Source organism: Condylostylus longicornis, unplaced genomic scaffold (genome assembly GCF_029603195.1).
Source record: "Condylostylus longicornis isolate FDR11 unplaced genomic scaffold, ASM2960319v2 ptg000044l, whole genome shotgun sequence".
Taxonomy (NCBI): domain Eukaryota; kingdom Metazoa; phylum Arthropoda; class Insecta; order Diptera; family Dolichopodidae; genus Condylostylus; species Condylostylus longicornis.
The window spans coordinates 181,925-209,869 of NW_026578013.1; the positions used below are offsets into that span (position 1 = coordinate 181,925).

The 27,945-nt window shown below is 26.0% G+C and overlaps 1 protein-coding gene across 3 annotated transcripts in view; it reads left to right on the top strand.

Moving 5' to 3' along the window:
- LOC129610136 (uncharacterized) overlaps nucleotides 1–27,945 on the top strand; it is a 136,532-nt gene that overhangs the window by 72,556 nt on the left and 36,031 nt on the right. For all 3 annotated transcript variants that reach the window (XM_055522523.1, XM_055522524.1, XM_055522525.1), the window contains exons 3-7: nucleotides 10,652–10,782; nucleotides 12,852–13,079; nucleotides 13,163–13,274; nucleotides 22,766–22,893; nucleotides 26,694–27,430. In XM_055522523.1, the coding sequence (XP_055378498.1) occupies nucleotides 10,666–10,782; nucleotides 12,852–13,079; nucleotides 13,163–13,274; nucleotides 22,766–22,893; nucleotides 26,694–27,430 (1,322 nt within the window). In that variant the 5' untranslated portion in view covers nucleotides 10,652–10,665. The remainder of the gene's footprint in view (nucleotides 1–10,651; nucleotides 10,783–12,851; nucleotides 13,080–13,162; nucleotides 13,275–22,765; nucleotides 22,894–26,693; nucleotides 27,431–27,945) is intronic.

Genomic DNA, 27,945 nt, shown 5'->3' on the forward strand with positions numbered 1-27,945 from the left:
TTAATATTTCTAATTTAACTCAAAATTTAAATATTTTGAGAATAATAAAATGAGTTGTAAAGAATTCATTTGATAAACTAAAAATATAATGAAAATTTTCTTGAAATTTTTGATTCTCTCTATACTCTAATATCGGAAAATTTTATTAATGTTTATGAATATAGAGTCAAAGAAGTTGATTTTTTACCTTGAAAATTTTTTCTATACGCATACCCAGTATTTTATTAAACATTTATCTTTGAAAATTTTTGAAAAAGAATGGCTCTGTAAAAATTTTACCGTAATATTTATTTATTATCGTAAAATTTTCATATTATACCGTATTTTACTTCATGTGATACCGTAAATTATTAATTTTCCGTGAAAAATTCATTCAAGGTATGAAGAAAGCTTATACATCTACTTTTCAAGAAGAGAATGCAATGTAAGGAAACTATTAATTATTAAAATAAATTATGAATAATGTTCGATATGTTGGCTCTAATATTTTTAAAATTTCAACAAGAAATTAATCATTAGTGTTTTTTCAGAAGTTAATGTAGAAAAGCGGTGAGATAAGATTAAATTACGAAAACTAAATATAAATTTTTATAGTATAATTTCTGGCAGACAATATTTCGGGGCTTGTAGGTACAAATTAAAATTGAATGTTTTTTATTACAACTAAAGCAAATTTTTAATATCATTTTGAGTTATTTTACAGTGCCTAATTATTTCATTGCCAAAATATGAAAATATTGAACCCTTTCAGAATATAATAAACATAATACACATTATATTTGCCTATATATACATACATATATATACACATTGTAGTTACACAAATTATTTAAATTAAACCCTCTTTTTTTATCAAGAAAAAAATTTTCTATAAATAACATTTTATTATTAAGCTTAAAATAAAGTTTCTAAATTATGAAAATTCTAATTAATTCATTTCATATCCATTTATATTGGAAAGTGTATTATGCAAACTTTAAAAAAATTAAATTCAACCCTTTTTCTTTTATGGATTAATATTCTGGACGGTATTCTTAAATTAATATAACGAAAATAAGGCCGTTGTCATGATTATTATTGTAGGAAATAAGTTTTTTCAATTTAAAGGGAAGTAATTAAGTGTTGAATACAAAAAAGAATTCAATAACAAAAACTAAATTCCCTAGAGAAAACAGTATCCATTATGGCCTTTAATAATTTTAGAATTTTCTAGAAATCCTTCTATTCCGATTGCATGCTATCTTGTATGAAATTTAAATCTAATTATAGGCATATCATCAATGTAATTTTTCAATAATTGTTAAATTTTAACTAAATTTAAATTTGTGAAACAATATTTAAAAGTAAAGCTGCAATACAAATCTGATTACTTCATTTTTTTTCAACATTTCTATTAAATTTTAATGAATACCATAAAATATCCTGTTACACATTTGCGACTCGACTAAAATATTTTTATATAGGAAATAAGAAAAAAATTCCAATGTATCAACTTTAATACTTTTATCATTTTTATTAAACATTTTTCTTTCAATAAAAAAATCTAGTCAGGTGCCAGAATTTTAAAAGCTAAAAACGAAAAAAAACAGCCCAAAAAATTTCAATTTTCATAAAAATAAATCAAAAAAAATAACAAAAATACATAAAATATGTACAAAAATAATAATAAAAAACGAAAATATTGAAATAAAAGCCCCTAAATTATTCCTTTCATATTAAGGTCACACATATATATATTATATAAATGGCAATATCACATAAAGCAGTCCATAATTTGAATTTAAGAGGATAAATTAATATCTTTCAACAAAAATTTCATTTTATCCTTTTTATAAATTCTCTACGCCTACAAAATTGTTTTCATATTTGTTTTATTTTTTTTTTGTCATTCCCTTATTTATTGTACGTTTTTGTTTTTTTTTGTTTTTTCATATTTTCCCCCTATGTATCCCTTCGGTTTTTATATATATCATAAACTCAATCCACATTATATTTAGTATATATACAAGTAAACAAGAAGGTTATACCTAATAACATATAAAATCCTTTAGACCCTTAAATAGTCCGTAATAAAATTCAATGAAATAAATACAAACAAGGTACATACTCGTACTTATAAAAATGTAGTAATAAAATTTGTAATCTTATTTTATGTGCATATAGGTAATGGAAGAGTAAAGAACGACAATTCTAATAACGTAAAAAATTTTGACGTACTATATGTAGATTAAGTACGTACATGAAATTAACAAAATATTAAACACTTATTTAAAAAAAAGGAAAAATAAAAAAATGCTCTAAAACGGCAAAAAATTCAATACTAAATTTGAAAAATTTCCAAAATGAGAAAGAGCAGCAAAACCACCTCAACGATTCTCTCATTTTCTCAGCAATTTCTTATGTCAACATTCAAGAAATTTATTAGTAAAAAGGTTATCTATCACTCATATTTCTTTCTGTTTTTAATGAAAATAAATTCTTAAAAGCTCAAATAACAAACATAGCCGAATTAATTCTATATAGGTATAAAAAGCGTTTCTAATTTAATAAGCATAATGCAACATAAACAACAAGCATAATAAAAAACTTTAACAAATAATTTAATGTGATATTTTAAAACTAACCCTGCACATTATAAAATTTTTGCATTTAATAATTGTCAAATTCATTGAATTACGCTCACACAATTGAATTACGCTCATACTTAGTAAGAGTGTAAAAATTTTTGGGGAAATGAATGCACTTACAGGTTGAAGTCGAATTTTATTGTAACAAGTACTTTTTCTAATCAAAGATGTATTCAACCCAAAATGTGGTTTACTTATAATATATACACACATTATACAGGTTGATTCAACAACAAATTAATGAATAGGAGCAATGAATAAAAATTTTAAAATTCAGTTTTTTTAACAAAATAAATGGTTCCTAAAAATTTCAGCTGCCTTATTAGTTTCGTTAAAAATGTTTTTTCTATACAAATTAAAATTTAAGCAGCTGGGTAAAAAATATGAGAAATTGTGGGGACAAAAAAATTAAATGATAAGAAAGATGAAATAAAAAATGCGTAAATTTCGACAAATTTTCTTACGAGTCCCCTAGCTTGAAAACGGCTCTGTTTTAACACTATGTTCCGATGAAAAATTTTATTCAATTTCCACCCTCTAACCGATGGTACACGACTCCTAATTTCTTTCTGAGATAATTTTAACTTATTAATAATATTGTAGTCTTAACAAAATTTCGGTAAAAATAGCTTTGTACTTTGTATATAGGGAATTAAAAAATAATATTGTGTAAGTCTAAAAGGTTTGAACAAATTTGAACAAAATTTTAATCAATTTAAGAAATTTGTAGAGGAAAAAATTAATATACCTTGTAAATATATAAAAAACGTGATTTTGATTTAAAATATTTTCTAAAAATACACAATTGAATTACGAAAGGTTATTTTTATATTGTACTTTTTATACTTTCATACATGCCTATAAGCACGCGAACCAAGAATTTCTGTATACAAAAGTAATCGTATACAAACCAAACAAATGTGTAGGCTTTAAAATTTTATAAGGTATATGAAAAACCACAGCAAAATTTACTTTAGTGATTCAAATATACATTTGTATTTTGAATTTAACACCCACACAATATAACAAAAGTTTAAAAATAGCCAAATAACATTTTTAAAAAATCAAGGTAATTTAAAAAACATTCTATTTAAAAATTAATAATAGAATTGATATTGCCCACTCTGTCTAATACAAAACACAAAACAAAATATGTATGTTTGTATGAATGAGAAAAACCTATATACATAGATATAGTAATTGAATTTTTATGATTTGAATACCTTATTTTAAAATTAATTTAAAAATTTATTTAAAATTTAATGAATAAATATAAATTCCTATAATAAGTTTAACAATTCCTATATAATTCATAAATATAATTCATAAATGCCCCATACTTGTTGATTTTTAAAAGAATAATACTAGAAAAATTGCATTGCAAAATTGTATTGGAATTTTGTGCATGAAGATTCGAATCTTGTATTTAATATACAGAAGGATTAGTATATAAGATAAACTCAATTTATTAAAAAAATTATACGAAAGTATTATTACAAATTTTAAGAACATTTCGAAGAAATTTTCAAAATGTGCTTATTAATTTCGCCTTCCTGTCCATCTGTATGTTTGTCTGTCTATGACAAAATTTCTATACGAGTACACTTTTGAAAATGAAAAATAGAAAATTTTGTACTCTCTTATAAAAGTTAGGGATTATAACTTAGAATACTTGAGATGATTATTTGATCAATTTTCAGTCATATGCGAGGAGGGGGAGGGGTGGAATTTTGAAGTTATACGCATTTATTTACATGAAGAAAAAATGTAGCATCTTTTTTTCAACAGGCTGCAGCTCGAAAACGATCATACCTGCACCTCCGACCCCCCTTCCACCGCTCTATACAATTTTTTGCTGAAAATTGATGAAATAATCAATTAATACAAAACAACCTCTCTATATGTATATTCCAAATGGCTTAATTAATTTTAAAATCCCAATACTATTTCAACGCTTCTCTATATTTCTGTTCTTCCCCTAATTGTATGCAATGAAAAAGTATTTTACGACATTAAATGAATAATATGAATAGTAATTTTTAATATAATTATAAAAAAAAATATGTGCTGTTTTACAAAACATTTTGCTTGATCCGTATCTATAGTAGTTAACCTTAAATAATAAAATAAATATCACACATCTTTGAACGTTTTAATACTTAAAACATTTAAGAAAATTATTATTACTGTGAAAGGTTATTTTAGTAAAATTATTCATGAATCCCGAAAAAAAAAAATGAATGGCTGTATAAAACGTGATCAAATTTTATTTTCATATTATTTAGATATATGGGAACTACTTGTATAATTCTGCAAAACTCACACGAACTGGTAATAAATAATTGAACAATATTTTAAGTGGACAAAATAACAAAAGGATATAATTCTATATAATATACGCACATATGTAAATATATGTATAACAAAATTAACATTCACATTCCTGTATACATACACATAACATTGATCCTTTATTAATTTATTATAAATCTGCTATGTTATTCGATTTTTTCTACACTTTCTTTCTTGATTTCTTAAATTTTATTCCTTTTACTTTTTCGATTTCTCTTCGCACTCTTAAGCAGAGAATCTCTTTCTCTTTTGATAATTTATTCTAATAAAAGTAAACATTGAAAAGGATTCCTTTTTTTTTTGTTTTTGTTGTTTTGTGTGATTATAAAAGGACCTAAGATTATTTACTGTACAATTTTCAATTTTGTTATTTTGTTAATTTGTCATTTTATTGTGCAATTTATTTTTTTTATTTTTCGTCCTTTTTCATCTTATTGTTTCCATCTTTCAAAGGATATTATGAAAATGTTTTTTTATTTTTCTGTTTTGCAAATTCTTTACAGTATACAATGTATATACCTAAAATTTATATTAAAAACAATACCATTGCTTGTATATAATATTTTTTATATAAAAATAAAGAGAATAAAATCAAAATAACAATAAAAATGCAGGTTACATACTTGTTATTATTATTATTGTTATTGTTGTTTTATTAATATTATTGTACTTGTAAAGAATGTGAGTTCTCAAGAGGATTAATGACAAAAGAATTATAAAAATATTTTCAATGTTACTTTAATATAAACAATATTATTATTATTTACTTTACTTTACATTATAAAAGTCCCATATATATCTACAGATTCATACACACACACGCACATTCTATATATAAAATTATTATATTTGGTGTGTGTACTTTATGTGACATTCATATGATATTACTGAATATATTATTAAGTGAAATATGTCTTAATTATAAAATATTTATAATAAAACAATCTGACATATTCGTATATATTATAATGTTATAAAAGTGACATAATAAATATTATCTTTTATTCATAACTGTTAATCCGAAGAGGATTTCAAAGTGAAAATTTATTTCAGTAATATAGTAGAAATAAAAACACATACACACATATTTTTATAACTATGTACAAAATCTTATAATGTTTTTTGTCAAAATGTTGTTATTTTACTAAAAACGTGCACTTTATACAAAAACACATTTATACATATCAGTGGCTTCAAGCACAAACGACTTAAGTCTGTTTTAGTGATTTCGAGATAAATATAGTGACTACAGTGAACAAGTAGGCCTTATGGAATAAGAAGCCTTATGGAATGTAATTGTATTTGTAATAATCGCCTAACTCGAGATGAGTTTAAACAACCAACAATTATTATTTTACACAAATCGCTTATGTCGAGTTAGTATTTAAAAAAACTCAAAATTAATTTTGCAACAAAAGCTTAACTCGAGATAAGCGGTTATAAAAATTCATACATGAAAAAAAAAATGTCACTAATTTTGATTTGCAACAATAGCCTATCTCGAAATGAGTGGTTTGTCAAAAACATAAAAAAGATGTTTTCTGCTCTTAACTCGATTTAGGCGATTAGTGCAAGTGCACATAGTTACCATTTCGAGTTAGGTCATGTGTGAATTCGACATTAACTCCTGCTACAACAGTCGTAGAACCACCAAATTTTGTGAGCATATGAAACTCAAAACTTAGAATTCGCTGGTAAACATATCTCATTTTTGTCTTAAGTCGAGTTAGGCGGTTTGTGTTTGAGGCCACTGATATATAAATAAATTTACATTATTTGTAATGATTCTAAATAAATTTTATTATATGAAATATTTTACCTTCAAGTCTACTTACATTTATCTTAATTATTTATAAAAATAAGTACATGTTATTTTATTAAAAAGAAAACGGTTGTTTGTTTTGTGTTTTTGGCATTTTTCCATAAAATAAAATTGAAAAAATTCTTATTAGTTTCACTCTGTCGGCGTCCGTCCGCGTATCTGTTAACAAATCACGCAATTTACATGCTTTAAGATAGAAAGTTAAAATTTTTGCACACAAATAGATCTTAACTTAAATACTTGATTTTGTAAAAGAAAATTTTTATCTATCTCTCCTCTTCTGAAAGTTATAGCCCTTCAAAATTCTCAAAACGCCTTTTTTGACTACTTATTGTGTTAGCACCAAAAATATTTTTGAAATTCTGCAAATCCCGAAATATGGCTTTTTTTGTAGCGATATAAAACAGTCAAACATTGCAATAATAAATTGGCTGTTGACATTGATTTTTTCAAAATTATAATATCATTTTTATTCTAGAGCGTAGTATTAGTAGCAATAGTACTAAGATACGTGGAGCCTATACACTACGCACACAAAAAGGCCCATATCGGCAACCCTCAAATAAAACATCCCAAAACCCCCATGTAATCCGATCCTAAAGACCATCTACCCGAATCAACCAACCTCCTTGATAAACCTGAAAAGTTACGCGAAAGACTATTGGGACAGGCCCTACAGGCCATCATAAAAGAAAGCCCCAAGGATACGTTTTCTCTGCCATATCAAAAACGTACAGACACAAAGATTATGTTCAACATTCTCCACCTCCGCCATATTCTGACCTCCATCACGACTTATATCCGTCGTAGCGACCTCAAGCCTCTTGGACATTTTCCCCAAGAGACAATGTCCCGTCAACACTCCATCCCCCAGTATACTGAGATCAGCTCTACCAAAATAAGAAATTTTCACACTCATTGTTTTGGTGTAAACGTGACGGGGATAATCCAAGCTTTTAACAAAAACTAAATTTCAATTTTAAAAACAAAATAAAATTTTAAATTCAAAATTCATGAGAAAATTCGAAAAAATTATTCAAAAACCAATTAAACTTTTCTTTTTTCTTAAAATTTATTTATTTATATTACAAGAAAAGGAAAAACCTAAACAAAAGAACAACAATAAATAAAAATTAAAATTTTCTTCTTGTTTTCACTTCATCCAGGTGTTGTTTTCTAATTTTATTCTCACCATTTTAAATAAATGATTTTAAATAAAAAATTTTTTTTTGTTTTGTTCCTTACCATCAAGTTCTAAATTATTTATTTATAAAAGAAATTGTTACTCTTAATTTGAGAACTAATTTAAAATTAGCAAAAAAAAAAAATGGAGAAGAAAAACTTTTTATCTCTATTATAAATTTTTTCTCCCCCTACAATCCTTTCAATGGACTTTCATTCTGAATTCAAAGTATACTTTTCTTCATCTATATCTTTATACTATATAGTTTTTAACTAGTGTACAAACTTTAAATAAATAATTTTTCTTGTTTAAATTAAGAGAAGAAAATAACTAGTAAGTTTTATCCTCTTGCATCCACTTCTTGTTATGTAAACTATTTTAGAAGTATACATGCCCGTTTATTTTTAACATTTCTAGAAATGGGGTATTTGTACGTTATCCCAATATGTCCTTGTGACTTTAATCAAATGTTTTCAAGGATTTTATAATATTACGTAAGGTTTTCTTTTATTGTTGTGATAAATTAAACTAAGCTAAGAACTCAATAAACTCAATTTATTTTGATCTGGTTCAATTCTACATCTTTTAGAATTTGGGATAACTTGTAGAGCTCGCGATCAAATGTAATAATGGCATTGAAAAAATGAATATAGAATATAAGTGTGAAAGTAGTATTTGTATAGCTATTTGCATTTGAAAATGGAATTTCAATAGTAACTATTGACGATTAATCAAAAGAAATCTCAATTTATTAATTTTTAGGAAAGACAAATTAAAAATTATAATTTCAAATGACCAGGTTCCCTCCAGAAATTTAGAGCTATATCTTGCTTTATAATTAGAAACTTTTAATCATCTAAAAATCATCATTTTGTAAGGAATATTTTTTTCAACAGCTCAACGTAGCGAATAATTATAAAATGAAATTGTAGAAATATGCAGAGTTAAGAAAATGACCTTTAAATTGTTTGATTTTTGAGAGTGAAGTTTAGGCAACTTTGCTTCTGATCCCCTCATTTATATTATAAAAATCTAATCTAGAGCATAAAAACTGAAAAATTTCTTGTAATCATTTTTATTAAAATTCGTTGTTGTGTGACCATAACTATACTGTTTGTTCAAAATAAATGTGGTTGCAATTCACAATTGAAAATTTAATCAACTTAAAATTTCACATATTCCTTTCTAATCCCATAATATAATTTGTCCTATTTAAAATTCTATAAGCATATTATAACCAAGTACATGATCTTCATTTGATTTAAAAAAAAAGAGGAAGCAATAAATGACCGCCAAGGATATACGATAACATTAAAAATGGTTTCTATTGAAAAAAAAATTCATTTATTTTTTTCTTCTTTCTTATTTGTTATAATTTTCACCAGAACTCTTTGTACTTTAAGATTTTGTTAATAAAAAAAAAAAAAAGAAAATTTTTAAAAAATAAATCAAATTTTAAGAAAAATAAAAATCTTAAGGTATACGATTGAATTCAATTATGGCACCCAAAAATACTTATTTTTTTTTCTTTATTGAAATTTTTTTCTTTTTATTATCCTTTCAAGTTTTTTCTTACACATGTACTAAAATATTTGTGTGTAGGCTTTTTCTTCAATTGAATTTTACACCCCTTACATCCCATACGTTTTCACATTAAATTTTTTTTATTTCAATATTTACTTCCTTTTTCTTTAAGGGACAATTTAAGGAAGGTTGCTTTCTTGTTTAATTCCTTCCTTAAGGACACTTTTTTTTTTAATGTTTATACTGAACGTCACCTATTTTTACTTGCTTTTCTCTCCTCACTCTCAGTTCATAGTTCAGTGCTACTCACAATTATTTAGATACAAATATAACCATATTTTAGGAAATATTAAATAAAGCAGAGAATCGTGTGGACTTTAACTCTCCACGTTCTGTATTAGTAAGGATATTATTTCAAAAAAAAAAAATTTTTATATCACCATCATTATTGATTCGTAGAAGAAGACAAAATATAAGAGTACTACAAAGTTTATAATTGAACCAAAAAAAAAATTCCATGAGTTTTTAAAAAAGTACCTTGAAATTTATCTAAATATGGAAAATAAAGAAAGATAGAGAGAGAGAGAAAAAAAGCATGCGGAAATTAATGTTCAAATTTAAATTTAAAATAAAATTCGATGAGAGACAAATGTGTCAAAACGAAGCTTATTATTTAAAATTTGCTGTTAGAACAGATACACCCTACAACTCACACTCGGGACCCACCCTCATGATAAACTCAAGCAACTTATGAGACCCCGAAGACCGCAACTATTATAGCTTAAATAGGTTTTGCTATTACAGTGATTCTTTAGAATTTTTAAAATATTTCATAAAATTCATCATATTCTAGGGCGGAACGTTCTATACTAACTTATATATTACATGATAAGCTAGAAACGTAAAAGAGTTTATAGCAAGACACTCGAGAAATTTAAAATTTTTTAATAGGAACTATTTCCTTTGCTCTTGGGTGAGATAAAAGAAAATCTAATTTTGTGTGAATTTTTCTGTTTCAGCTTCACCATTTTATTGAATTAATCAATTTGTTATTTTATAAAAATTAAATTTAATTTCATTTAAATTTTTAAAACTTCTATCATAATAATTAATTATTAAAATTTTTTTTTACCACTTTTTCAGTGTTTTAAAAACTTATGACAACTTTTTCATCATCAGCTTCACCAATGTTTCGTTCATTTTCATCAGAAAGTCAAAAAAAGGATTGGAGCAAACGTTTGTCATTGCGTGGTAGCCGACGCTCAGCTAAAGAGGTAATTAATTTATGAAAATTATTGTTTTAAACACTTTCGACCCGGCTGCTACATAAAATGTACCAGTTAAGTCCAAAACATCTCTAAAAAAAGGTAATAAATCCCACATGGGAAAAATATGCTAATTACACTTTTCGAGAACTGAGTCGAAAGGGTTATTCACAAGCTTAATAATATACTTAGTTCTCTTTTAATTTTGTTATTTATCCATAGGTGAGGTTTCTTTTATTAGAAACTGAGTGGAGTGAATAAACATTATATTGCAAGAGCACCGCCATACCTGTATTTTTATTGTTGAATAACGAAAAATTTCATTTATTCAATGTTTCTTTGATTTTAATCCCATCACTCATCACATAAAAAGAGTGCTAATAACAAACAAATTTAACAAATTTTACTAGTATTTCTTGGATACTACAACCTAACATAATTAATATAAATTTTTTCCAATAATATTCTTAGACACCCCTTGAACTCTACTTCTCAAAAACACAATGAAATTCAAATAATTTCTTATTCTCTCAATACTACGTTACGCTGTAATTCAGTTAAAGTATATTGAACGCAATTTTATGGTTCTTATGCAATAAATTTGTATCTGAAAAGTTTTATCATATTTAAACTACAATCATATATTCTAAAGAAATCAAAAGTAATATCGTATTAATAACAGTTTAATGTAAAAAACAAAATATTTTCATATACATATTATGTAAATACTAAAGAAAATTTTTAACCCTCAAGTTTATTTGTTCAGTGTAAAGAAAATTAATATTTTTTTCTCTTGTTGTCTCTCATATTATCCTTTATTCTTTTATTCAAAAAATTGTGGTGGTTGTCATGACTCATGAATAATTTTATACATTTATGTGTCATAATACATGGTTCTTTTATATATATGTGCAATTTTAAATAATCTTGATTCAATTATAATGTACGTATTTCATTATAGTTCTTAGAAAAATTCATTGCTCTTAACCAAATTCAAGTAAAGTAACAAAACTTTTATATCATATTTGCTGAATCTTTGTTTCAGATACAGTAATGCTCATATACCATATAATATTATTTGCTTATACATATTGCACGAATATTATAATATTCTTGTAGATGATGCGGTAATAAGGACGATCAAGATTAAAATATTGGGTTTTCGGTTACGACAACGTTTTAAAATTGAAAGCGTATAAAAGAAGAAAATGAGTTTTTCTTCTGTTATTTCTTCTGTTATTTCGTTTTGTTGCTCTTTATTAAAAGATAAACTTCTTTTGATAGCTATTTTTAGTAACTTTTATAAAAGAAATGAATAAGATTGCATTAAATATGAATTTTTATTGTTGTTATTTTTATTACTGCAATTTTTAAACTCAGCAACAGTATTCTAATTGAATAAATGACTTTAAGAAAAGAGCATTTAAGAGTTCAAAAAAGCCAGAAAAGAAGGAGAAAAAAAAGCTATTTTTGCATTTTATTTTTTTTTTCATTCTTTTCTGTGTACAGGATGTTAAACATCCGCTATAAAAGGATAGAATAAGAAAGGGTGAAATTTAAAAGAAAAAAGATTTTTCTCTCAAAAAAGTGTATGACATTTTGTGTCTCCTTCGAATTCTTCATCTTTTTTTGGATAAAGATCAACCATTAAGGTTTATGACTTTAAATTTTCATTTTTTTCATCAAAGCATCATTTGAACATAATAGGTTACGTTAGGTAAACGCGGCTACGGTAAGGTACATATAGGCCAGATAGGTCAAGAGCCAGCCCGACCTTTCCAAAACCCGGCTAAGGTCCAGGCATTTACATTCGACATGAGCAAAGCAGATGAAATCGGGCACGAGCTAAGAAGATGAGTTGCGGGATCGTCTTCCTCCTCTCCGTCACAGCAACTCTTGTAAAGATCAAGATCATTCGCTGGGCAGCCATCCTCTTGGCATGTTCGCCAATTAGACACAGCTCAAATACCTTTCAAATGAAGTGTTTCCAACATTACACAATAAATTTTTTTTTAAATTTTGATAAACATATACAAACTTAAAATAAATATCTTAACATACTTACTAAAATTCTATAGGATGTTTCTGGTGTTTTATCAAGAAAAGCAAAATTTACTGGACGTTCAGCTTCGCTACGTCAAAATAGAAGTCCACAGGTTTCATTAGAATTACAAGCACCATCACCACAAGGACAACAGCCATCTTCAACGCAACCGACTACACCAAAAAAATCAAATTGGGAAGTTATAGAACATTTTAATAATGCTAAAGATGGTAAATCATCAGTTAGTAGCAGTTTAATTGCTGTAAGTGCAACCTATTATTAATTTGATTTCATTCAATGTAAGATAAAATTATTGATATTTATTAAATTTTATTTGTATTAAAGGCCGGTGTTACCAGATATAATGTTGATGAATCGTTAGACTCTACTGCATCCGGTTCTATATGTAATAGTCCAATGGTACACCAACGAGATGTTCAGCAACCCTTATTACAAGGTAACTATTTTTATTTCGTCCTATACTCTTACTGTTTTTTGAGAAAATTAAGTGCTCTGAACATTATTTGCTTTTATATGCAATTGCAGAGTTATTAATTGCCGTGATTGTTTTCAGCTATTATCAGGGAAAAGCTCTGATTTTATATTATTTTTAAAATCAACAAAGTTAGATTGTTTATTCTAACGAATTCAATATAATTTTTGAAAATGAGTAATATCACAAGCTACCCCTAAATATATGCAATTTTTTTTAAATTACTCTATTAATCAATATTGCCATGTCGTAAAATATTTTATAACAATTCTTCCACAAAATTTTAAAATAATTTATAGAACTATTCAAAATCTGCGTAATAGAAATAAATTCGAACAAAAAATAAATTTAAAATTTTACATTAAACTGTCAGAACTTATACATAACCCACATTCAGTTAAAGTTATTTTAAAAGAAAATATTTTATAAATAAAAAATAAACTGTTACTTCCATACATTAAAATTAAGAATTTTTTTTTTAGTTCTGTCAAAAAAAGAATTTATAAAAAAAAAACCCTTTAAAGTCACTAACAATTCTAATATATTAAAAAAAAATTTATTTATAAATTCATTTTAGGTATACATACATGCATACCATATTTTTAGGTATACATATATGCAAATATTACCTTCATCCGGTGTGTACCTTCCCAACTATTTCAAATATCCTTTGAACTTATATGAACTTTTACTTAATATTTTCGTTCTATACAACAAGGTTCTACAATATACACAACAAAAATAAAGATGCAAAGTGAAAAGAGGAAAAATGAACTCATCGCCCTTATTACAAAATGTTTGTATCATATTAATATGGCTTATGTAACCTGGGCAGTTTACAACCCCGCTTCATATTCCCTAACATTTTTAATAAAAGAAAAAAATTCCTATTAAAAAATTTATTTATTTTTTGTTTTTAATTCAACCAAAAGTAGAAACAAAATAAAACAACTTCGTTACTTATATGATGGTACGTACAAGTGTACATACTTGCATAATAATAATCCATTCCGAAACAATGATTATGAAGCCAGAGACACACCGATAACTATATATACTCTAAATCCATTAACATTAGAAGATGAACGATATCAAATCTACTATATACAGCACATACATACGTCATATATCCTTATATATTATAATATAGCCAGTCATCAGTTCAAGAGCAAGACAAAAAAAAAAGGTCTTACTTAGGTCTCGGTTATTTACATTGCGTAAAATTTAATCAAAATTTTTGTTACATTTTTTTGTTTTTCTTTTTTTGCAAAAACCAAATTTTTTTCTCTTTTTAAAAATGGAGAATGACAAAAATAATAGAATTTAATATGACACAAAAAAGTAAAGTAAATTTAAAGGCAAAATAAAAAATCTTCTTTAATTTTTTTTTCTCCTCTGTTACATTATTCATCTTAAATTTACTCTTAAACAAGGAAAGTGAAAAATAAAACTTAAAATAAAAATGAAAATTTGGAAGAGAGTGAAAAAGTTTTCGTATTTTACGTTTCTCAATATTGTACACAATATTATGGCTTAAAATTTCAATTCATTGCCTTAAAAGATTTATGAATTACCAAAATGAAATGAATTATATTTACTTTTGGAAAAAAAAAAAAACAAAACACTGAACAGAACAGAAGAAAAAGCAATAATTTTATTATTTTGTAGTGTTTGTGCTTCTCTCCCGAAAAATACAATTCAAACATTTTGATCCAACAATTTATTTATTACATTAAAGTACATAGTAAATGTATGAATGTTTATGTATATTCCATAGATATGTAAACGTTTTTGTCCATAAGGATTTACAACACTCGAATTTCGTAAAAAATTCTTGTGTAAAATGACATCAGGCAAAATAATATCCTTAGAGTAGTTAAACTTAAGGTTTTTCTTGTTTAACATTTTTTCCAATGATATTTTTGATATTTTTGTTGTCCCTTTTAACCATATTATACAATCAAAACATACATTTTACGTTAACATTTGTGCACACTCAAAGATTCTTAACCAAAAAATGTTATGCTAAGAGTACACAAAATAATACGAGAGTAAACATAACGATAATAGAAATTATGAAACAGAAAAAGAAAAATGTCACTACAGTGATCAAGCATTTTGAAACAGAAAAGAAAATAAATAACATTTTTATCTCTCTTTCTCTCTCTCATTAAATTTTTTATCATTTGTTGCTTGAAATCGTTAAATTTTTTTCTTAAGAAAAGTTTATTTATAGAATAGAAACTAAGAATTTTTGTTTTAGTCAAACCTACACATTGACAGTAATTGTTTTCATTATTTCTTTAAAGGTCTCAAAAGTTATTAAATTAAACTCGCAAAATAAACAAATTTTAATTTAAATTAAGACCAACTTTAAAGCATTATTTAATTTATATATAACAGATACTAAAGAGTTCCTGTAGCTCAGTTGGTAGGGTGTCCGTCCAGAAAGCGGTAAGTCACTGGTTTGAAATGAAAAATTTTCTTTTGATTACGTAGTCCATCTGTTCTGCAGTTGTATGAAGAAATTTCCATTAAAGTTAATATTATTAGTATAATAGGACACAATACTTGCTAATTAAAACAACTACACGTTGTATATTAATAATTCAGTACTAAAGAACTTGATTTAATTTAAGGAATTCTTAAATGAGGACATCAAAAATTCAAATTAATTAAACACAACTTCATTTCTAACGAAAGTATAAAAAAATATTCTTTGACACCTAGAAAAAGTGTTAATTTGATTCTTGGCAGGATTTCGTTTTGTGCAATTCTAGTTCTCTGAAAAGATCATTAATTAGTTTCGGTAGCAAACAAAACTCAAATATTAAATTTCAAGAAATTCCATCAGTTTGGTCAGTATAATTATATGGTAAAAAATCTAAAATCGGCCACTAAAATCTAGTTTGGTTTCCGAGTCCTGATATTTCCAAAAAAATTATAGGTTGAGTGTTTTAACATACCGAATTTAAATAATAAATTTTAAGGAAATTGTTGATTATTTCTATCATCGAAAACTCGATATGCAAAATTTGGTGCCATCACCTATTGTATTAAATGTCCTCCCCTTATTGTATTCAATGCGGTCAGTAAAAAGACGTATTAATGGTCTAATTCTAATTTTCTACTAAATTTAAATTTTCAATATTTTAATTTTTATATACGATACAGTGTTTCCATACATTAGTCAATATACGCCACAAGTTTTAAATGAAGTATAATACACAAATTGACCGGAAAATACACACACACATATTACATCGAATATATTCATTTATTACCTTTCACCATACTCATTTACAGTTTTAAAATTCGATTTTCCTCAAGGATATTGAATAGTTATTATATTATAAATTTTAAAACCTTGGAAAATCCTTTATAAGCTTCTATTTAATAACATTGTAAATTAATATAATGCTGCCATGGTATTAGTACATTATGTATTTTAATTTTGATTATTTTTCGTTCTTTTTTACAAACCTATTGAATTCTTTGTTATTATATTTTGTAAAGCAGATTTTAAATTTCATACATAAGTGTACAATATATTTACAAGTATCATAATTCAATTTATTTTATACGTATTATGTGCTGGTACAATCTTTTGAAACTAAATATAAATGGTTTTGCAATACCTATTAGATGAAAAATTATGAGATTTATGAGGAATTCGCGAAAAATCGAAATAAATATCGCGTTTAAAAAAATTTTAAAGCGTTACAAAAATGTTAAAATATTCAAAATTTGATTACAAGCTCTAAAAAAATAAATAAAGTTGGGTCAAACCAATGGTTTGTATTGTAGCACTTTTCCCTTCAACAAGTGAAAATTCTGCTTTTAAATACAGTCTACGAGTATGTATACCTATCACACTATTAAAATTATTTTCATTCATATACAAAACTATTTCTAGGATTGCATATGTTTAGGATGAACGATTTATGCAGTCTTTGAAATAAAGCAAAAATTAATATAAGCAGGGGTTAACGTAATGCTCGATTTTAAGGTTTAATTGTATGAGTTAAGAAAAATAATTATATTTTTTAATATCATGGAATTTACCGTTAACTTTTTGCGTTTATAGAAATTTGAAAAAGCTTGCGGTTTCAGAAATATAAGGCGGCGAAAATGCAAATTTTACAAATTTCAAGAGGCCATAACTTGAGAGGGGGTGGAGATGGAAAAAAATTTTCTTCTAACGAAATTAATTATTTATTAATGTCTAAAAGCTGCTAAAATTTCAAAGTTCTACATTATGGGGTTTAGAAGAAAAACGAGATCAAAAATTTGGAAAAAAAGGACTTTAGATAACGGTAAATTTGAACGGCCATTTTGTTTTTCTAAAGTTTAGCTATAGTATACTGCGCTAGGGGAAGGAAGCTACTGCCTTTCTGCGTTTGCAAAATTTCAAAAATGCTTATGGTTTCATTGCAACAAATAGTTAAAATAGGCTATTTTTAGTGCTTTGGGGTGGTATAACTTCTAGAGGGGGGGAGATAGGTAAAAATTTTGTTCTACGATGTTTTAGAATGTAGAATTTAGTAAACATTTTAAGAATGTAGAAGTTTTGTAAACAGACACACGGACGGACGGACGGACAGAGTGAAACTAATAAGCACTTTTTTCAAAAAATTTTTGGAAAAGTGCTAAAAACTAATCTTAGGATATATAGGTTAAATCATCACTTCGTGTACACAATCACGGGCTCAAGAACTGAAAATATTTCGATTCAGTTGAGGCTTTTATTGAGGCTTAGAGAGTTCCTACAATATTCACATAAAACATAAAACATAATTCACATAAAAGTATCTTAAATATCCTCAAAATTCAAAACAAGAGAATAAAATATTCATAATAAAGTATTTAACCTTTCTTTAAAAATTTGTTTAAAAAAATATTAAACAAAAATTTTCGAGAAATTTCGAGTTTTTCAGAAAAATTATAAAAAAAAAATCAAAAATTCTAACTTTGACGAAATTTATCTTGAAAACTATTGCTCAAATCAAATTTATTTTAAGATCGAAAGTAAAGAGTAATCCATCACCTATAAAACAAGTCCCCGATAGTTACTCTATGTCGCGTTATAACCGCTTATTTATTTGCAGAAAAAAATCTGATACCTATTTTTTTGAACACGCTGTAACCCATACAAATATTATACATTAAATATAACAGCCCCCACTCATGCAATTTTTTGCTCGAAATTGATCAAAGAATTATCCCTGAAACCATTTGATACCTTATGCGAAACCTCCTCTACGTTTGAAAAGCAATTGAATCGATCTATTATTCCACCAAACCTAGAACTATTAATAAAAAGTATTCCCATTGTTTTTTTTTTTGTACTTAATATAAATATTATAATGAAATTTTTATTTAAATTAAAAATTTAACACACATTTTAAATAAAAAAAAAATTTATTGAAAATTCCATTTCCTATATATATGTACTAATTCTTAATGCAATAAAATTCACACACTTAAAACCCTTATAAATTATTCACAATATTTCAATATAACTTTTATCCTTTCAAAGCAGATTTTGCATAATGAATTATGCAAAATTGTGCAAATTATTTGGTATAAGTCAGATATTTGTATATGGTCGTACATATTATTGACACACTTGCAAAATATCTATCTTCTGCAACAAATTTTCAAATTTTATAACTGTATGTGCATACATGTAGTTTAATTTATTACATACAAACAAAAATCATACAAATGCCTATGAAACAGGTATTCCTAAAGCAAATTTGTTTCTATTCTTTCTACGTCTACTTTATGATCATTCATCTTGATTCTTAATTTCCTATTCTCATTTTGATGGATACAAAAACAAGAAAAACAAGGAAAGTAATGTTGGGGGGGGATTGAATAACAAAAATAAAATGGACACATAAAAATAGAGTGAAAATATACCTGGGTAGATTTGCACCATAATAGTATATTTTGTTGAATACAATATACACCACAAATAATATGGTGATATTGTTTATATACTGATGTATTAAAAATTGCAAAAATGTTAAAGGTAAAAACTTGCCTGACATAAGAAATAAAAATTTTTTTTTACAAACGGATATACGTGTATTAAATGCTATTATACTGAAAGAACTCATAAATAAAGTTTTAAATTTGTAAAAATTTAAAATTCTACCTATGTAATAGAAAATTTTATAATAATATTATAGAACTGAAAACTACACGTGATTTGATTTTAATAATGTACAAGAATTGCAAGAAAATCATATTATAAACTATACGAACAGGAACCACACCTGAAAAATATTCAAATTGGAAATTAATGTTATTTAGTGATTGGAAAACACCTAAATCTTATTTCTCGTTCTTCCAAATACTTTGTTATCGCAATGTTATCCCACAGAGAATTCAATGATCCGTTTGTCGCTACAGGCTTTAGCTCCATTTGGATCTTTAGTTCTAAATATTTTTCTTCCTCTTCTGAGTTATCTAAATGTTTGAACCTCGGCCTACTATCTTCACTGTAAATTTTACTATTAAAATTATATTTATTTTCATTCAATAACATTATTCGGACGATGTTCTCGAACTTCTCACGTGCTTTCAAATCTCTTCATTCTGTTAACCTTCAATACAACAAACGATAAAAGTACGGAAGGAACTTTCTTCAACTTCGTGTTGCATATATTGTTTCATTACTTACGAAAATACTAATGGGCCGACCAAAACTACGGGGTACATGCAATACGGTAGTTAATCCGACTATTCTTACATTTAATCCAAAGGTCTAATCGTCTAATACTTGACTCTTTCATCAATCTCGTTCCCTTAAAACGTTACACTCTTTAATTTATTTGGCTTTTTGGTTTAGTGTGAAAATCATAAAATGAGCGGGTCAATGGATAAAATTGGAAATTTTTAGTAAACACCTGCGGGTTCTGACAATTATGTTCCGATTACAATCAATAATATGTTCTTTCGATTTTCAATTATGTATTAGTTAGTTCTAATTCTCTTCTTCCTAATTTAAATCAGGTATTGAAAATAGATTTTTCTGCCTCAAATTCCGTGATGTTATTGGTTTCGTGCATTGATTCTCTATGTATTCAACAGTAGCTTCTATGTAACAAACAGAAAGGATATGTAATTTAATTGTCTAATTGAAATTTTAACTTCTATTTTGAATAGACCATTTACACTCTTCGAAATTTTAAAAGCAATCTTAGAAAAATGGCATTATTTTTCATAGTGCAACTTACTTTCCATTATTATTGTTATTTTTATTATTCATTTCCTTCTCCCTCTTCTCCTTTCTCTTTTTTCTTTTGTAATAAACATTGATTACGAAGAACACATCATTAATCCATTTGAAGGCTTGATTTTGTTTTCAACTTTAAAAAATGATCACACTTCAATATAAATTCATTGGAATAGACAAAGAATGAAAATAATTCAAGACAGCCACCATATTTTTTTATCCTTTTATAAGTCAATGCAGAAAACTTGTATAATTTTCAATTTGCATAAGGGTGAAAAGGAAACAAAAAAATGTATTTTTTTTAATGGAAAATGAGCAAGAAGTATACTTAGCCATTATTACGGCCACAATGGATACAAGCTTTTAGGTACGAGTTTGATTACAATTCTATTCATTTTAGCAAAAATATTGCAAACCATATAAATGTGCTTATAAACACTTTATGTACATATATGAAAAAACGTGTATGAATGGTTAAATTGTGTGTGATTTTTTTATAATACATTTCGTATTTCGATAAAATTCGTATTAGGGTATGCAAATAAAATTATGGAAGAGAATACCACTTCTGTGTATTGTTACGTTGGTTGGTTGGTCCCACCGAGTCCATCCAATTTCCTATGGTCGTATTTTGATCACATCTTTTTTGTTGTCGTGCATGTGGACTGGGCTTTCCACCTGCGGTAAGTGCACGATAAATAATGCCTATATATACATATATTCATTTTCAGTTGCTTTATGGCAACAAAAATCCATTCCGCCAGAAAAATGTCCAAGGCTGAGCCACACCTAGCCCGCTCATCCGCCCATTATATAGTTGCTTAATTTTATCCAATCTATATTACTTAATTCGGTAACTTGATTGATATTCTTGAATTTTGTGGTTTGATTCATGTTTAGCAAAATTTATTCTGTTACGCGACAAGAAATTTTAATATACGTATTTTGGCTACGAAAATAATACAAAAAGAAGACAACTTCAAGTGTTGAAGCTATATATATGTAGGTCACCGGAAGGTCAAGCATGAGATTTGAAAATTGCTTTCTGAGGGAGTTATTTAACATTTTTACTCAAAGTGTGATATCTTTAAATCTTTATTGATTTCTTTATTAAATTTTTTATATAAATTTTTATTATTTAAAACTATAAAATTTTCATTTCCAAACCATCATTTTTAATTCAAAGATTAAGGCATTTTCAAGATTATTAAAATGCTTATATTAGAATTTAACAAAAAGATCCTGAAACGAGAATACATTTTATTTCTTTATTTGTTTCTGGTTAAATAATCTTATGTTAGAATATTACAAATCATAAAATTGTCATAAAATTTTATTATCTATATTTCCTTAAAAATCTTTATTAACTATAAATTTACATTTTTCAAGAATTTCGATTGAAATCCAAATTTATTGGGTCAACTGAAACTGACACATGCTCAATTTTGATAGATTTTCTTTGATTTATGAAAAGTAAAAAAATATTTATTATACATAGTTCTAGAGCAATTATAATTTTTGAAAAGGCAATAAAATTTTATTTTTATTTTTTTATGCCACAAAGTATTAAAAATAAAATATCAATCAAATGAAGTATAAAAGAAATTTATTTACATTTACTTTATATGTATGTAGGTATGCCTCAGGATTTAAATTTAAAATAAAATCAAAGTTCTTTTGTAAATTCCAACTAATATTTAAATTAACAAAGTAAAAGTAACCAATGATTTATGGTACTGCTCTCAGGCTCCGATCAAACGGTAAAGTGTTCCAATACCCCAAAAGACATGTACCCCAAATAAGCAAAAGATCATCAACAGTGAGAACATAAATTCGTTAATATTATAAATTTATACGTAAAGGCATCTTCTTCTATGTGATCAATTCAGTCTTGTTGATTTGAAATCCCAAAAATTTTCATGTATAACATGTATAACAAAAATCGTCATTCTTGAATAACAAAAATCGTCGTCTTGAATACAATTTCGAATTGCTAACGGGGTTAAAATTTGAAGTTCAGGTTCAAAACTTTTAAGGCTTGCAATTAACACAGTTCGTTTTGTTTTTTTTAGAATGGAAGTCTTACAAAACCAAGAATGTTAACTTATCCATGAATTTAGAGGACGGTTTTTCACTTCCATAATTCACTCCATAATTATTAATATCAATTTTTTTAATAAATGTAATAATATTCTAAAAAAAATTTCAGGTTCAGAAAGTGATAATCGTAATTGCGAAGGAAATCCGAATTTAATAAGTCCGACAATATCATTTTGGTTTCGTTTAAACAAGGTCATTATAAGATTATGTAGTACACATCAATTTAAGAACTTACAGGTGAGAATACTGTTTAAGATCAAAAAATTTTTTATTTATTAATTAAATATTATTAAAATTATTTGTATTTTACCCTCATATATTAAAATAACATGCTGGTAATCATTTCGCTTAGAATGACCCTGCGAAAATACCAAACTAATTTATTACAAATAAATTAAATTACTTTTTTTTTTTTAATTTAAATTTGATATTTTTCAAGGATTATAGAAAATTACTATAATTTTGCAACAAACTACGCATATGCACACTTTCATATTAAAATTGTGTAGCACACACACACACATGTTATTATGTTGGGCATGTATGAATACAAAAAAGTGTTTTGAGAAAATTTTGCAGTTTGGAATTTTTTTTCCTTTACATTTTTTATTAAAATTTTCACTTTTACTCTTATTGCTACTCAAACGAACTTGGCACTTTTTTAAAATGAAAATTATTAAGTTAAAGCTTATTAATAGATCGTAGTTAAATTTTAAATCTTTTATAAATTTTCGATAAAAGGATATTTTTTAACCTAAAAGAAAATACAACCGTCTCCCTTTCAACTTTCTGCTCTTAAAAGGAGCAACAATAAATTGTGATAAAAAGAAAAGTTTCAAAAAGAAAAATTAAATAAAGTAAAAAAAAGTTGCAAAAAAAAATTTTTTCTTCTTCACTAAAATTGGGTCTTTAAAGGTTTTCCTTCAAGGAAAGTGAAGAAAAATCATGCTTTTAATTAAATTGTTTTATTTTTTTAAAGCGAAAGAAACTTTTTCTTAATACTTTCCTTTTATGGATTCTTAAGTAATTGATAAAAGCGTTAATATGCGTAAATATAACGGTAAAATTCATGAAAATTAAACCTATAAAAGTTAAGTGAAGAGCGCTTCAATAAAAGGAAAAATATACTTTCTATTTACGATATTGCAAATTTCTTAAAGTATTCAAGAGTAATCAAGAGATTTAGATAGATCAACAATGAAAAAATAACAGGCATAAAAAATTCAACGAAACATGTCAACTGGCCACTTACTTGATCTATTTTTACTGTATTTTAAAACAGCCAATTTGAAGCTAGCTACAGAAACCATAGGGTTTTACAGCACTCAAACGGGTTTACTTAAAATGTTTTGGTGTTTATATACTATGTATAACTATTTTTTACTTCTGCTTCATTAAAGAGAGCATACGACTTTCACAAAGCTTCTCAAACTAACCCTCGATTACGAGCCATTCTTTTTACTTCTGCCCATGCAATGTTAGCCGTGGCGATTTTATTTTTTACTATTCTCTACTATATTTACTTAGGTCATCCAACAATTCTTTTCCCCTGCGAACTCGACACTATCTCCATATTCTCATCTTTATTATGCTTATTCTTGCCGGATTACAGCTTAGAGGTCTGTATTGCGTATTCGTCTGGGTTAAAATAGTTCACAGATGATTCTCAGGCTTCTATTTATAAACACTTTTATTTCATTCGTACAGTGATTTTTTATTAGCCGTAATCCAGAGTTTTACAACAGGTCCGATATTATACATGTTTAGCTATAAAGATATCACAATATTTAACTCAGCTTAAAGTAACTCCAGTTAAAACGCAGCATTAATTTTCTAATAACAGTACATCACAACACAAAATCATCTTACATCCGAAAATATCACTATATCACCGCGAAATTATTCAATTAAATTCTTTAATAGGCACACAATTTTATATCCCCCATCCCTAATTTTTTATCCACGAATTTGTATTTTAACATTTCGCCGAAATCTATTATAATATTGAGGTACATGCATACATATGTAAAAATAAATGCAAAAAAAAAAACATTTGGTATTCACATCGGAAAAAAAAATAAAATTAAATTACATTAGTATTTTTTATTGTTACAAGCTTTATTTACATAATACATACATATGTACATGAATTTCAAATTTTAACAGTACACGCTTTTGTACACAATATGTAAATTTTTTCTACAAAAAAACAAAACATAGGATAGTGTGACCGTTTTTCACTTATTCTCTTACATATTTCAACAACGCGAAATTCTTTAAAATACAAAATTTTCAGAAATTTTGTGATGCGAAAAACTGTTATTAAATTTTCGGTGTTATTTCCTTCTACATTATTAAATAAATTCATTTCTTGTTGAAAAACCTTTTCAGGTTTAAAATCTAATATATTTTGTTTCATATAAAATTGAGTGATCAGAGTATCTAAATTAAGCACTTTTATTTCTGCATAGCTTACGTTAATAATAGAAATTTTTCTTCTCGAACTGGTTTCTAACGAGTGACCTTTTGCTTTCTAGGCGGACGCTGTACCAACTGAGGTATAAAGAAATTGACATGTTTTTTTCAACATTGCTTTATACAATAATCATTATGACTGCCAAGTATTGTTTACTTGCGATAGCCTTTCCTTTTTCACCTTGAATCATTCCTCTGTTTACGTCATCCATCTGTTCTGCAGTTGTAGCAAGGAATAGTTCATTGTTAATTCTCATATGAAATTGATAACAAACATAAAACAAAAATGTACTTATAATTGATATTATAATAATGGTCACCTTTAAAAATTGAAGAACAACATTTTAATTTTTATTTATTTCTAAAATATTTTTAACAATTTTTTTTTATTAAAAGAATAAAAATTACAATTTTCGGTATTTAAAGTGATTTTGTATTTTTTTTAAATTTCATTTGTGCGCGTTTAAAATATTAAAGATTATTTTATTAAACAGATGCATGAGCTTTTAAAAATGTGTAAGTCTTTCTTCCCTTGATTTATTTTGAATTTTATTTGCAAGTCCAAAAATAACTTAAAATCAATGTTATGTTTTGTTTGCATAATTAAGACCTAAGTAATATTCCCTTACACATGTCTTTAAGATTTTAAACATGATAAAATCCTTGAAATAATCAAAAACTTATTTTGTTATAAACAAAAATTCAATCAGAATATCAAATATTTTTCCGCAGGACCCACAATAATGAATATTTAATACTCGTATTATATGTTATGATAAAAATAAAATTTTTAAATATTTTTCAAATTGAAATTTTTATAGCGTCGATCGATTCAAGCCCCAAGTGTATTAAGAAAATTAAAATATTAATTTGGAAAATTTTTTTATTCACACACATTTTGTGTAAAATTATGTTAAAAAATTTATGCCCAAATTGTGAAAAAAATTTTTAGAAAATAATAATTAATGTATTGAATGTAAAGATATTATTGATTCATGGGCTTAGTGTTAAGATGGAAATTTTAAAGGAAAGCTGTGTATACTTTTTGGTTACGCTTAAATCGCGATATATGTACGTTATGACTATTCGCTAAAAATTTGAATGCATTTAATTTCATCCATATACGCGTATTGACAATTAATATTTAAGTATTATTATCAACTTTACGAGAAGTTCTACACAAAATTATTATCTGAAGTAAGAAGTAAATATATCGCATTGAATAAATGCTACTATGCGAATAAGAGAAACTGAAAACGATTAAATTTCAAATTCTCTGTTTGAAATAAGCAATATCTTTACTTTGAGATTACAAAAATATTTCCTTACCAAAATCAAAAGTAGCTCCATAAAATAAATATTCACAAAACAATCATATTATATACACTATACGCGAAACTAAAAAGAAACCTCTTTGACATTTGACATTTTATTCATTTTTATTCAATTGCTAGTAAATTAACTTTCACTATTATATTTTTTACTCAATTATATTATTCAATTATATATACCGTTACCAATATAATTATAAACAAGAATATCTTCCTTTTTGTTTTCTATAGGTGGAAATGCTCTATCAAAGGTATTTCCTTCGTATGAATCAAAGTAATACAACGCATATATTAGGTTTATTATTAATACTTGTATTGGCATTAGCTAGTGTCCATATAATTGTAAGTACATTTTATTTAACAAGTACATCAGCATCAATAAGAAATCGAGAGATATTACCAACAACATTTCAAACAAATAAAATGTTTAATATTGAAAGAAATCAAAATTATCATCAAAATCAAAATCATCATCAGCATCATCATCATCATCAGTACCAGCAAAATAACCAACATCAACCAAATATTCAAATTGAAAATGTTATAATTTTATCTCGAAAAAATGATGAATCAAATGATAATTTGAATAATAGTAATACAAAAGGATTATTTTTAACACATACACAATCTTCATCATCAGTACTTCCATCAGAATTTCCAATAGAATTTAAATCAGTAAATGAAAATTCACAACATCAGCTGCATTTACAAAAAAATTATAAAAATAAAATTGATTTTATTAAAAGTCCAAATGCTACTACTACCGCTGGCAGTAATTTAAAATCAACTTTAAAAAAAAATTCTTTAGAAATTATTCAAAATGAAAATAAAATAAAAAATTTTGCATCAACAGCAAAAATAAATCATAATCCTTTGAATAGCTATGATGTCAATTATTTAATGCATTTTAGAAGGAAAAAACGTTTTCATAAAATAACACATCACAAGCATCGATACAAAAATTTTAGGTAAATATGTATGTATGTCTAATATATAGGTGTAGATACGAGTATTTTGTATTTTATTTTTTCAGCACATCCCCATTGTATATTACTGGATGAAAAATTAATTTAATTTATGCATTATTTTTATTAAGTCCCAAATATTTTCAATGCATTGTTGTTCATGTAGTTTTCTATTTAATATTGTTTAAAATTATTAAAAAATATTAGTTATTTTGCTACGATTGGTAGCTATGATTTTTTGCGTTTCATATATTGCAATGAATCGCAGAGTCGCTTATAAAAAGATAGTGGAGTCTGCCCGTTCCTGATGTGGAAGAGGCAGCGCATTCTGTGAGGCGACTTTCTTTCATAATTTCTTTGGGTACTTGTCGGAGGAGTATTTGGCGCGGCTTTTGAGATTCGCCAAGGAGGTTGGTTTGCTTGGTTGTAAAGAGATAGTGGAAGAGATAAAATTAACTTGCCATTTCAAATCGTTCACCAAATAAAGTTGGTGAATCAACCAATTATTTTAAACAATA